General features: G+C 54.5%; 1 protein-coding gene across 5 annotated transcripts in view; it reads left to right on the top strand.

Moving 5' to 3' along the window:
• Positions 1 to 13,388, top strand: part of gbe1b (glucan (1,4-alpha-), branching enzyme 1b) — a 523,715-nt gene that overhangs the window by 371,419 nt on the left and 138,908 nt on the right. For 4 of the 5 annotated variants that reach the window (XM_072259815.1, XM_072259814.1, XM_072259813.1 and 1 more), the window contains exons 6-7: positions 3,063 to 3,153; positions 5,576 to 5,785. In XM_072259815.1, coding sequence (XP_072115916.1) covers positions 3,063 to 3,153; positions 5,576 to 5,785 — 301 coding nt within the window. The remainder of the gene's footprint in view (positions 1 to 3,062; positions 3,154 to 5,575; positions 5,786 to 13,388) is intronic. The other variant, XM_072259817.1, reaches the window with a different exon arrangement.

Genomic DNA, 13,388 nt, shown 5'->3' with positions numbered 1-13,388 from the left:
CCTGTAGGAGTGTCGCCCCCCTGTAGGAGAGTCACCCTGTCCGAGAGTCACCCCCCTGTAGGAGAGTCACCCTGTCCGAGAGTCACCCCCCTGTAGGAGAGTTACCCTGTAGGAGTGTCACCCTGTAGGAGTGTCGCCCCCTGTAGGAGAGTCACCCCCTGTAGGAGTGTCTCCCCCTGTAGGAGAGTCACCCTGTAGGAGAGTCACCCCCTATAGGAGTGTCACCCTGTAGGAGAGTCACCCCCTGTAGGAGTGTCACCCCCTGTAGGAGAGTCACCCTGTTGGAGAGTCACCCCCTGTAGGAGAGTCACCCTGTCCAAGAGTCACCCCCCTGTAGGAGAGTCACCCTGTCCGAGAGTCACCCCCCTGTAGGAGAGTCACCCTGTAGGAGTGTCACCCTGTAGGAGTGTCGCCCCCTCTAGGAGTGTCGCCCCCTGTAGGAGAGTCACCCCCTGTAGGAGTGTCTCCCCCTGTAGGAGTGTCACCCTGTAGGAGAGTCACCCCCTGTAGGAGTGTCACCCTGTAGGAGTGTCACCCCCTGTAGGAGAGTCACCCTGTCGGAGAGTCACCCTGTAGGAGAGTCACCCCCTGTAGGAGTGTCACCCTGTAGGAGTGTCGCCCCCTGTAGGAGAGTCACCCTGTCCGAGAGTCACCCCCCCTGTAGGAGAGTCACCCTGTAGGAGAGTCACCCTGTAGGAGTGTCAACCTGTAGGAGTGTCGTCCTCCGTAGGAGAGTCACCCTGTCTGAGAGTCACCCCCCTGTAGGAGAGTCACCCTGTCCGAGAGTCACCCCCCTGTAGGAGAGTCACCCTGTAGGAGTGTCACCCTGTAGGAGTGTCGCCCCCTGTAGGAGAGTCACCCCCTGTAGGAGTGTCTCCCCCTGTAGGAGAGTCACCCTGTAGGAGAGTCACCCCCTGTAGGAGTGTCACCTTGTAGGAGAGTCACCCCCTGTAGGAGAGTCACCCTGTAGGAGTGTCACCCTGTAGGAGTGTCGCCCCCTCTAGGAGTGTCGCCCCCTGTAGGAGAGTCACCCCCTGTAGGAGTGTCTCCCCCTGTAGGAGTGTCACCCTGTAGGAGAGTCACCCCCTGTAGGAGTGTCACCCTGTAGGAGTGTCACCCCCTGTAGGAGAGTCACCCTGTCGGAGAGTCACCCTGTAGGAGAGTCACCCCCTGTAGGAGTGTCACCCTGTAGGAGTGTCGCCCCCTGTAGGAGAGTCACCCTGTCCGAGAGTCACCCCCCCTGTAGGAGAGTCACCCTGTAGGAGAGTCACCCTGTAGGAGTGTCAACCTGTAGGAGTGTCGTCCTCCGTAGGAGAGTCACCCTGTCTGAGAGTCACCCTCCTGTAGGAGAGTCACCCTGTCCGAGAGTCACCCCCCTGTAGGAGAGTCACCCTGTAGGAGTGTCACCCTGTAGGAGTGTCGCCCCCTGTAGGAGAGTCACCCCCTGTAGGAGTGTCTCCCCCTGTAGGAGAGTCACCCTGTAGGAGAGTCACCCCCTGTAGGAGTGTCACCTTGTAGGAGAGTCACCCCCTGTAGGAGTGTCACCCTGTAGGAGTGTCACCCCCTGTAGGAGAGTCACCCTGTCGGAGAGTCACCCCCTGTAGGAGAGTCACCCTGTCCAAGAGTCACCCCCCTGTAGGAGAGTCACCCTGTCCGAGAGTCACCCCCCTGTAAGAGAGTCACCCTGTAGGAGTGTCACCCTGTAAGAGTGTCGCCCCCTGTAGGAGTGTCACCCCCTGTAGGAAAGTCACCCTGTAGGATTGTCACCCCCTGTAGGAGTGTCTCCCCCTGTAGGAGAGTCACCCCGTGTAGGAGACTCACTCTGTAGGAGTGTCTCCCTGTCAGAGAGTCACCCTGTAGGAGTGTCTCCCCCTGTAGGAAAGTCACCCTGTAGGAATGTCACCCCCTGTAGGAGTGTCTCCCCCTGTAGGAGAGTCACCCCGTGTAGGAGACTCACTCTGTAGGAGTGTCTCCCTGTCAGAGAGTCACCCTGTAGGAGTGTCACCCCCTGTAGGAGTGTCACCCTCTAGGAGAGTCACCCCGTGTAGGAGTGTCACCCTCTAGGAGAGTCACTCCATGTAGGAGAGTCACCCTGTAGGAGTGTCACCCTCTAGGAGAGTCACCCCGTGTAGGAGTGTCACCCTCTAGGAGAGTCACCCCATGTAGGAGAGTCACCCTGTAGTAGTGTCTCCCTGTAGGAGAGTTACCCTGTAGGAGTGTCACCCTGTAGGAGTGTCACCCTCTAGGAGAGTCACTCTGTAGGAATGTCACCCCCTGTAGGAGTGTCACCCTCTAGGAGAGTCACCCCGTGTAGGAGAGTCACCCTGTAGGAGTGTCTCCCTGTAGGAGAGTCACTGTGGGATCGTCACCCTGTAGGAGTGTCTCCCCTTGTAGGACAGTCGTGTAGGAGAGTCACCCTGTAGGAGTGTCTCCCCCTGTAGGACAGTCGTGTAGGAGAGTCACCCTGCAGGAGTGTCTCCCTGTAGGAGAGTCACCCTTTAGGTGTGTCACCCTCTAGGAGAGTCTCCCCGTGTAGGAGAGTCACCCTGTAGGTGAGTCTCCCCCTGTAGGAGAGTCACTGTGGGATCATCACCCTGTAGGAGAGTCACCCTGTAGGAGTGTCACCCTGTAGGAGAGTCACCCCGTGTGGGAGTGTCACCCTGTAGGAGAGTCACTGTGGGATCGTCACCCTGTTTGTCACTTCACTTGCTGTGGGATTGAGAGTGAACCCCTCTGTGGGATCTTGATCCTGTGTGTGAGCTCACACACGATGGGAGCATCGCCCCCTGTACAACGCCTCCCAGTGTGGGATGGCTGCCCCCGTGTGGCACGCCACTGGGTGCAGAGGATTGTCACAGCACAATGCACGAGAGCACACGGGCTGCTGTTGGGCTCGGGTTCCGAGGGCAGGGCTGGTGGGCCAGCACAAGGTGGTTGTCTGAATGGCCATCCCTGCCTCTGGTGGTCTGTGAGGAGGGAGAGAAGACCCCTGTAACAGAGTGCGGGGTGGTGGTGTATAGTCAGAGACGTTTTGCCACAGGGAGTGTCTTGTTACCCTGCAGGTTACAACTGCATCCAGCTGATGGCCATCATGGAACACGCCTACTACGCCAGCTTCGGATACCAAGTGACCAGCTTCTTTGCTGCATCCAGGTACAACGCACACGCACACCGGGGTTTCCCTGCACGTCCAACTCAAACACATCCTGTTGGAGTCAGTGAGGGGCAGGGCAGCTGGAGGGAACACTGGCTGATCAGAGGCAGCAAGGCTCTGCTCAGGGAGAGCTGGAACGCCGGGGGTATGAGGAAATCAGGGACAGGACACTGTGTAGGAGAGAGCCCAGCCCTCCACACACCCCCTACACCCTCCCCTCCACAGTCCCTACACCCTCCCCTCCTCACACCCTCCCCTCCACACACCCCCTACACCCTCTCCTCCTCACACCCTCCCCTCCACATCTCCTCACACCCTCCCCTCCACACACTCCCTACACCCTCCCCTCCACAGTCCCTACACCCTCCCCTCCTCACACCCTCCCCTCCACATCTCCTCACACCCTCCCCTCCACACACTCCCTACACCCTCCCCTCCACAGTCCCTACACCCTCCCCTCCTCACACCCTCCCCTCCACATCTCCTCACACCCTCCCCTCCACACACTCCCTACACCCTCCCCTCCACAGTCCCTACACCCTCCCCTCCTCACACCCTCCCCTCCACATCTCCTCACACCCTCCCCTCCACACACTTCCTACACCCTCCCCTCCACACTTACACCTCCTCACACCCTCCCCTCCTCACATCCTCCACACCTCCTCACCTCACATTCTCCCCTCCACACACCCTCCTCACCTCCTCACACTCCCTACACCCTCCCCTCCTCACACCCTCCCCTCCACACCTCCTCTTCACACCCTCCCCTCCACACTTCCTCACGCCTTCCACACACCCCCTACACCCTCCCCTCCTCACACCCTCCCCTCCACATCTCCTCACACCCTCCCCTCCACACGCTCCCTACACCCTCCCCTCCACAGTCCCTACACCCTCCCCTCCTCACACCCTCCCCTCCACATCTCCTCACACCCTCCCCTCCACACACTTCCTACACCCTCCCCTCCTCACTTACACCTCCTCACACCCTCCCCTCCTCACCTCCTCACATTCTCCCCTCCACACACCCTCCTCACCTCCTCACACTCCCTACACCCTCCCCTCCACACCTCCTCTTCACACCCTCCCCTCCACACTTCCTCACACCTTCCACACACCCCCTACACCCTCCCCTCCTCACACCCTCCACACCTCCTCACATCCTCCCCTCCTCACGCCCTCCCCTCCACACACCCTCCACACCCCCTCACACCCTCCCCTCCACACACCCTCCCCTCCTCACACCCTCCGCTCCACACACTCCCTACACCGTCCCCTCCTCACACCCTCCCCTCCACAGACCCTCCCCTCCACATCTCCTCAAACCCTCCCCTCCACACACCCTCCCCTCCACATCTCCTCACACCCTCCCCTCCTCACACCCTCCTCTCCTCACATCCTCCCCTCCACACACCCTCCCCTCCACACCTCCTCACACCCTCCCCTCCTCCCCTCCTCACACCCTCCCCTCCTCCCCTCCTCACACCCTCCCCTCCACACCACCTCTCACCCTCCCCTCCACACACTCCCTACACCCTCCCCTCCACACCACCTCTCACCCTCCCCTCCACACACTCCCTACACCCTCCCCTCCACACACCATCCACACCTCACCTCTTTGCTCCAGTCTCATCTTTGGTCCCTTCAGATTGGTTTAGATATGTGACTTTTGCTCTCTCAGAATCTGCAGCTGTCCATGTTCCAGAATTGATGGCGAAAAGCCATTGGGAATATTGTAACAGTGGCACTCCATTGCTGTGATTAGAGTGTGAACACTCGTTTCTCCTTTGTCTCTCTCAGATTTCTCCTGCTCTCCTCATCCCACACATTCTCTTCTTGCCCTACACCTCCCCTTCCCTCCGTTTCCCCTTCCCTCTTCTCCCACACCACTGTGCTCCTCCATTCCCTCTCTCCCTTCATCTCACTGCCTCCCTCCCCCTCTCCCACCCCAATCCCTCCCTGCTTCCTCCCCCTCCCACCTTCCACACACCCCCACTCCCTCCCCATCTCCCAGACCCCACTCCCTCCACCTCCGACCTCCTCTCACCCCTCTCCCACTCTCTCCCCTCTCTCCCCTCCCTCCTCTCCCTCTCATCATCTCACCCTCTCTCTCTTCCCCTCTCCCCTCTCTTTCCCCTCTCTCCCCCTCCCCCTCTCTCCCCCCCTCTCTCTCTCTTTCACTCTTTATCCAGCATTACCACACTCACTGCACTCACTCGTTATTCTGTTTTGATTTTCCTCCACAACAGAAATAAAAGATGACTAAGGCTGTTTGTGCAGAAATTGATGTGAATGCCCAGAGAGCATTTGCAGTTCAGTAGCTTTAAGCAACAAAACAGAGCATCAGAAGGGAAAGCTAACGGTTACTCTGTTGTGTGTGTGTGTGTGTGTGTGTCTGTCTGTCTGTCTCTCTGTGTCCAGCCGCTACGGTACTCCGGATGAGCTGAAGGAGCTGGTTGACGCAGCACACTCGATGGGGTTGCTGGTACTCCTCGACATTGTCCACAGCCATGCATCCAAAAACACGGAGGACGGGCTGAACCTTTTTGACGGCACCGATTCCTGCTTCTTCCACACGGGGAGCCGGGGCACTCACAGCCTCTGGGACAGTCGGCTCTTCAACTACTCCAAGTAAGTGCCCCTCCACGTGCCCTTGGCAGCCCATTGCACCCCTCCCTCCTCCCCACTCCCTACTCCCCCCACTTCCCCACTCCCCAGTCCCCACTCCCTCCTCCCTCCTCCCCACTCCTCACTCCCCAGTCCCTCCTCCCCAGTCCCCACTCCCTCCTCCCCACTCCCCACTCCCCAGTCCCCACTCCCTCCTCCCCACTTCCCACTCCCGTCCCCACTCCCCACTCCCCACTCCCTCCTCCCCACTCCCCACTCCCCCACTCCCCACTCCCCCACTCCCTCCTCCCCACTCCCCACTCCCCACTCCCCACTCACAGCTCCCCACTCCCCATTCCCCACTCCCCACTCCCCACTCACAGCTCCCCACTCCCTCCTCCCCACTCCCCACTCCCCACTTCCCACTCCTCACTCACAGCTTCCCACTCCCCACTCCCCACTCCCCACTCACAGCTCCCCACTCCCCACTCACCGCTCCCCACTCCCCACTCACAGCTCCCAAGGTGGCGAAAGGCCACCAGGAATCGGTGCCGTCAAAAAGGTTCAGGCATTTTCTTTCAGACAGAATCCTGCTGTTGAAGCTGAACAAATTCTTTGTAACTCACTCTAATTAAAATTTTGGAAAGTTTTGCTAGAAGGCACAGAAATCAAGATCACTTTGTTTGAAACATAACTTTTTTTCTTTTATTTTGCCAAATACTGATGACCAGTTTTTGCTGAACATGGTTCCATCAGTGCATGCTGCTGGGGAAAGAGTGGGATGCTGCTGGTGAGGGGAATCTGCTCGGGAGATGGGATGCTGCTGGTGAGGGGAATCTGCTGGGGAAAGAGTGGGATGCTGCTGGTGAGGGGAATCTGCTGGGGAGATGGGATGCTGCTGGTGAGGGGAATCTGCTGGGGAAAGAGTGGGATGCTGCTGGTGAGGGGAATCTGCTGGGGAAAGAGTGGGATGCTGCTGGTGAGGGGAATCTGCTGGAGAAAGAGTGGGATGCTGCTGGGGAGGGGAATCTGCTGGGGAAAGAGTGGGATGCTGCTGGTGAGGAGAATCTGCTGGGGAGATGGGATGCTGCTGGTGAGGGGGAATCTGCTGGGGAGATGGGATGCTGCTGGTGAGGGGGAATCTGCTGGGGAGATGGGATGCTGCTGGGGAAAGAGTGAGATTCTACTGGGGAAAGTGTACGATGCTGCTGGTGAGGGGGATCTGCTGGTGAGTGGGATGCTGTTGGGAAGTGTGGGATACTGCTAGGGAAAGAGTGGATGCTGCTGGGAAAAGTGGGATGCTGTTGGAAAGTGTTGGGTGCTGTGGGGAAAGAGTGGGATGCTGCTGGGAAGTGTGGGATGCTGCTGGAGAGAGGAGATCTGCTGGGGACAGTGGGGTGCAGCTGGAAAATAGTGGGGTGTTCCAGGAGAGAAAGTGATGCTTCTGGAGAGTGAGAATCTGCTGGAGAGAGTGGGATGCTGCTGGAGAGGGGGGATCTGCTGGGGAAAGAGTGGGATGCTTCTGGAGAGTGGGAATCTGCTGGAGAGAGTGGGATGCTGCTGGGGAGAGGGATCCTGGGAAAGTGTGGGCTGCTGCTGGAGAGGGGGGATCTGCTGGAGAGAGTGGGGTGCTGCTGGGGAGAGAGCGAAGAGTTTCTGGAGAGAGGCAGAAACTCTTGGGAAGTGAGGGAAAAACTGCTGGGGAGAACGGAACTGAAGAGACGGAGGAAGAGGCGGTTGACTCACAAACAGAGAAAGCTTGTAGACAGTGCGAGAGGGAGGATAAGCAGGTGATAGAGAAAGGACGTGCTCAGAATGAGCATCATGAACAAAGTGGTTGAGCTTAGAGCGTGGATCAGTACTTGAGCTACGATGTTGTGGCCATTACAGAGACTTAGATGGTTCAGGGGCAGGAATGGTTACTCAGAGTGCCAGGCTTTAGACGTTTCAGAAAGGACAGGGAGGGAGGCAAAAGAGGTGGGGGTGTGGCACTGTTGATCAGAGATAGTGTCACGGCTGCAGAAAAGGAGGAAGTCATGGAGGGATTGTCTACAGAGTCTCTGTGCGTGGAAGTTAGGAACAAGAAGGGGTCAATAACTCTACTGGATGTTTCTTATGGACCACCCAATAGTAACAGGGACATCAAGGAGCAGATAGGGAGACAGATTCTGGAAAGGTGTAATAATAACAGGGTTGTCATGGTGGGTGATTTTAATTTCCCAAATATTGATTGGCATCTCCCGAGAGCAAGGGGTTTAGATGGGGTGGAGTTTGTTAGGTGCGTTCAGGAAGGTTTCTTGACACAATATGTAGATAAACCTACAAGAAGAGAGGCTGTACTTGATCTGATATTGGGAAACGAACCTGGTCAGGTATCAGGTCTCTCAGTGGGAGAGCATTTCCCCTCTCTTTTATAAAGCATTTCCCGCTCCATAAGGCTGTCTCCTTTTTAAACTCCTCCCACTGTTCTCATTGGCCAGCTTCCATCCACTTGCGCAATCATGCCCTGTTCAAATATATCTAAAAATTAAATAAGTCGTGCAAAAAGAGAGCAAAAATAAAAAACAGAATAGTGAGGAATTGTTGCTGGTGAATGCAGCAGGCCAGGCAGCATCTCTAGGAAGAGGTACAGTCGACGTTTCAGGCCGAGACCCTTTGTCAGGACTAACTGAAGGAAGAGTGAGTAAGGGATTTGAAAGTGGGAGGGGGAGGGGGGATCCAAAATGATAGGACAAGACAGGAGGGGGAGGGATGGAGCCAAGAGCTGGACAGGTGAATGGCAAAGGGGATATGAGAGGATCATGGGACAGGAGGTCCGAGAAGAAAGACAAGGGGGAGGGGGGAAAAACCCAGAGGGACAGAGGGAGAAAAAGGAGAGAGAGAAAAAGAATGTGTGTATATAAATAAATAACAGATGGGGTACAAGGGGGAGGTGGCGCACTAGCGGAAGTTACAGAAGTCAATGTTCGTGCCATCAGGTTGGAGGCTACCCAGACGGAATATAAGGTGTTGTTCCTCCAACCTGAGTGTGGCTTCATCTTTACAGTAGAGGAGGCCGTGGATAGACATGTCAGAATGGGAATGGGATGTGGAATTAAAATGCGTGGCCACTGGGAGATCCTGCTTTCTCTGGTGGACAGAGCGTAGATGTTCAGCAAAGCGGTCTCCCAGTCTGCGTCGGGTCTCGCCAATATATAGAAGGACACATCGGGAGCACTGGACGCAGTATATCACCCCAGCCGACTCACAGGTGAAGTGTCGCCTCACCTGGAAGGACTGTTTGGGGCCCTTAATGGTGGTGAGGGAGGAAGTGTAAGGGCATGTGTAGCACTTGTTCCGCTTACAAGGATAAGTGCCAGGAGGGAGGTCGGTGGGGAGGGATGGGGCGGGGGGGGGCGAATGGACAAGGGAGTCGTGTAGGGAGCAATCCCTGCGGAAAGTGGGGGGGGGGGAGGGAAAGATGTGTTTAGTGCTGGGATCCCGTTGGAGGTGGTGGAAGTTACGGAGAATTATATGTTGGACCCGGGGGCTAGTGGGGTGGTAGGTGAGGACAAGGGGAACCCTATTCCTAGTGGGGTGGCAGGAGGATGGGGTGAGAGCAGATGTGCGTGAAATGGGGAGATGCGTTTGAGAGCAGAGTTGATGGTGAAGGAAGGGAAGCCCCTTTCTTTAAAAAAGGAGGACATCTCCCTCGTCCTGGAATGAAAAGCCTCATCCTGAGAGCAGATGCGGCGGAGACGGAGGAATTGCGAGAAGGGGATGACATTTTTGCAAGAGACAGGGTGAGAAGAGGAATAGTCCAGATAGCTGTGAGAGTCAGTAGGCTGATAGTAGACATCAGTAGATAAGCTGTCTCCAGAGACAGAGACAGAAAGATCTAGAAAGGGGAGGAAGGTGTCGGAAATGGACCAGGTAAACTTGAGGGCAGGTTGAAAGTTGGAGGCAAAGTTAATGAAGTCAACGAGCTCAGCATGCGTGCAGGAAGCAGCGCCAATGCAGTCATCGATGTAGCAAAGGAAAAGTGGAGGACAGATACCAGAATAGGTTTGGAACATAGATTGTTCCACAAAGCCAACAAAAAGGCAGGCATAGCTAGGACCCATACGGGTGCCCATAGCTACACCTTTAGTTTGGAGGAAGTGGGAGGAGCCAAAGGAGAAATTCTTAAGAGTAAGGACTAATTCCGCCAGACGGAGCAGAGTGGTGGTAGAGGGGAACTGATTAGGTCTGGAATCCAAAAAGAAGTGGAGAGCTTCGTGACCTTCCTGGTGGGGGATGGAGGTATATAGGGACTGGACATACATGGTGAAAATAAAGCGGTGGGGGCCAGGGAACTTAAAATCATCGAAAAGTTTAAGAGCGTGAGAAGTGTCACGAACATAGGTAGGAAGGGATTGAACAAGGGGGGATAAAACAGTGTCGAGGTATGCAGAAACGAGTTCGGTGGGGCAGGAGCAAGCTGAGACAATAGGTCTACCTGGACAAGCAGGTTTGTGGATCTTGGTAGGAGGTAGAAACGGGAAGTGCAAGGTGTGGGAACCATAAGGTTGTTAGCAGTGGATGGGAGATCCCCTGAGCGGATAAAGTCAGTGATGGTGTGGGAGACAATGGCCTGGTGCTCCTTAGTGGGGTCACGATCGAGGGGTAAATAAGAGGAGGTACCCGCGAGTTGTCGTTGTGCCTTGGCAAGGTAGAGATCAGTACGCCAGACTACAACAGCACTCCCCTTATCGGCGGGTTTTATAGTAAGGTTAGGATTAGTGTGGAGGGAGTGGAGAGCAGAGCGTTCGGAAGGAGTGAGGTTGGAATGGGAACAAGGTGTGGTGAAGTCGAGACAGTTGATGTCCCGTCGGCAGTTAGCAATAAAGAGATCCAGAGCAGGCAGAAGGGCAGAGTGGGGTGTCCATGAAGAGGAGGAGTGTTGAAGACGGGAGAAGGGGTCATCGGTGGGGGTGGGAGAGTCCTTGCCGAAGAAGCCTGGCTTGCTGTGTTCACCAGCAACTTTTATGTGTGTTGCTTGAAGTTCCAGCATCTGCAGATTTCCTCATGTTTGCAGTGAGGAATTGTACATGGGTCCATTGTCCATTCAGAAATCTGATTATGGAGGAGAAGAAGCTGTTACTAAAATGTTGAATGTGTGTCTTCAGGTTCCTGTACCTTCTCCTTAACAATAGTCGTGAGAAGATCCCTGGTAATAGGGATCCTTAATGATGGATGTCACATTTTTGATCATAGCATTTCGAAGGTAGCCTCAATGCTGGGGAGGCTATTACTCACCAAGGAGCTGACTGTCTTTGCAACTTTCTGCAGCTTTTCTGTGGCCCCTCCACAGCAGACAGTGCTGGCCTTTATAAATCAGAGTGTTGAGTGTAGGAGTCGGGATGTAATGTTGAAATTGTACAGGGCATTGGTAAGGCCAAATTTGGAGTATTGTGTACAGTTCCGGTCACTGAATTATAGGAAAGAGGCCATAAAATTGAGAGAGTACAGAGGAGATTTACTAAAATGTTGCCTTGTTTTCATCTCCTAAGTTACAGAGAAAGGTTGAACAAGTTGGGTCTTTATTCTTTGGAGCGTAGAAGGTTGAGGGGGGACTTGATAGAGGTATTTAAAATTATGAGGGGAATAGATAGAGTTGACGTGGATAGGCTTTTTCCATTGAGAGTGGGGGAGATTCTAACTGGACATGAGTTGAGAGTTAGAGGGCAAAAGTTTAGGGGTAACACGAGGGGGAATTTCTTTACTCATAGAGTGGTAGTTGTGTGGAATGAGTTTCCAGCAGAAGTGGTTGAGGCAGGTTCGATGTTGTCGTTTAAAGTTAAATTGGATAGATATATGGACAGGAAGGGAATGGAGGGTTATGGACTGAGTGCAGGTCGGTGGGACTAGGTGAGAGTAAGTGTTCGGCATGGACTAGAAGGCCCGAGACAGCTGGCCTGTTTCCGTGCTGTAATTGCCTTCTTTGTAATTACATTTATATGCTGTTGACACCCAGGAACTGCACCCTTTCCACTGCTGCTCCGTTGATGAGGACTCGTGCGTGTTCTCTTGGCTTCCTATTGCTGAAGTCCACAGTCAATTCCTAGGTCTTGCTGTCTTTGAGTGCAAGGTTGTTACTGTGACACCACTCAAAACAGCTGATCTACTCATGCCTTCTTGTCACCATCTGAAATTCTGTCAGCAATAGTTGTATCTCAGCAAATTTTCAGATGCTGTTTGAGCTGTGCCTAGCCACGCAGTTGTGAGTGCAGAGGGAGTAGATCACTGGGCTCTACTCATGGGTGGGAGAGGTGGTTGGAGATGATCTCAGGGGTAAATGACAGCAGCAGCCAAGGTAGTGTCACCACTTGGGTAAATCAGAGACTCTGTAGCCATAAATAACAGGAAACTCTTCAGTCACAGGCACAGACAGTAAGTCTCCAGGGTGGTGTTGTGTCCCTGGTCCCGGGGGGGGGGTGGGGGGAGTGTTTCCTCCCTGGTCCCAGGGTGTGTTGTGTCCCTGGTCTCAAGGTGTGTTGTGTCCCTGTCCCAGGGTGGTGTGTTGTGTCCCTGGTCCCAGGGTGGAGGATACGTTCCTGTTCCAGGGTGGTGTGTTGTGTCCCTGGTCCCAGGGTGGAGTTGTGTCCCTGTCCCAGGGTGGTGTGTTGTGTCCCTGGCCCCAGGGTCAAGGATACATCCCTGAGTGGCTGTGGAACATTCCCAAGAGGAAGAGGAGCAGCCAGACGGTGATGTGCATTGCAGCTCCAGTGACATCAGTAGTAAAGAGGATGAGCTCCTGCAGAGTGAATATAGCGAGCTCAGAGGTTAAAAAATCAAGACCTCGAGGGTTGTTATCTCTCAATCATTCCCAGTGTCACACGCTGCTGAGGATTGGAATAGAAGAATAGCACAGATGAAGGATGTGGCTGAGAAGCTGGTATAGGTGGGTGGGATTCTGATGCTTGGACCTTTGAGATCCGTTCTGTAGCAGAGTTGAGCTGGACAAGAGTATGTAGATGTCATCTGTATTAATAAATTGCACTGGAACTGGAGGGTTCCAATATCCTGGAGAGGAGATTCACTAGTGCGAGTCACACTAGGCTGGTGGTGGTGGGACCCAAGGCAGATCAGAAAATTAGGGCAGATAAAAAAGTGAAAATGTGCAAGTCTTGTAGAGGACAGTTTCTCAGTAGGTAGGGCAGTGGCCAGTCAGGGATCAGAAGGTGAGGGGACATAACTCACTCAGGATTGTCGGTTGAGTACATAAGGCCTTGATTCATGGTAGTTAGGTATTTGATCAGGATTAGACCAGAAGGTATCGGAGCAGAATTAGGCTATTTAGTCCATTGACTCTGGCTGATCCAGTTTTTCTCTCAGCTCCAATTTCCTGTCTTCTCCCTGTATCCCTTCATGCCCTGACCAATCAAGAATCTATCAACCTCTCCCTTAAGTATACATGAAGGCTTGGCCTCCACAGCTGCCTGTGGCAAAGAATTCCACAGATTCACCACTTTCTGGCTAAAGAAATTCCTCCTCATCTCCATTCTAAAAGGATACCCCTCTATTCTGAGGCTGTGTCCACTGATCTTAGACTCTGTCACCATAGGAAACATCCTCTCCACATCCACTCTGTCAAGGCCTTTCACCA

The sequence above is a fragment of the Mobula birostris genome, chromosome 6, assembly GCF_030028105.1.
Source record: "Mobula birostris isolate sMobBir1 chromosome 6, sMobBir1.hap1, whole genome shotgun sequence".
Classification (NCBI taxonomy): domain Eukaryota; kingdom Metazoa; phylum Chordata; class Chondrichthyes; order Myliobatiformes; family Myliobatidae; genus Mobula; species Mobula birostris.
This window is presented reverse-complemented; position numbering and strand designations above follow the sequence as displayed.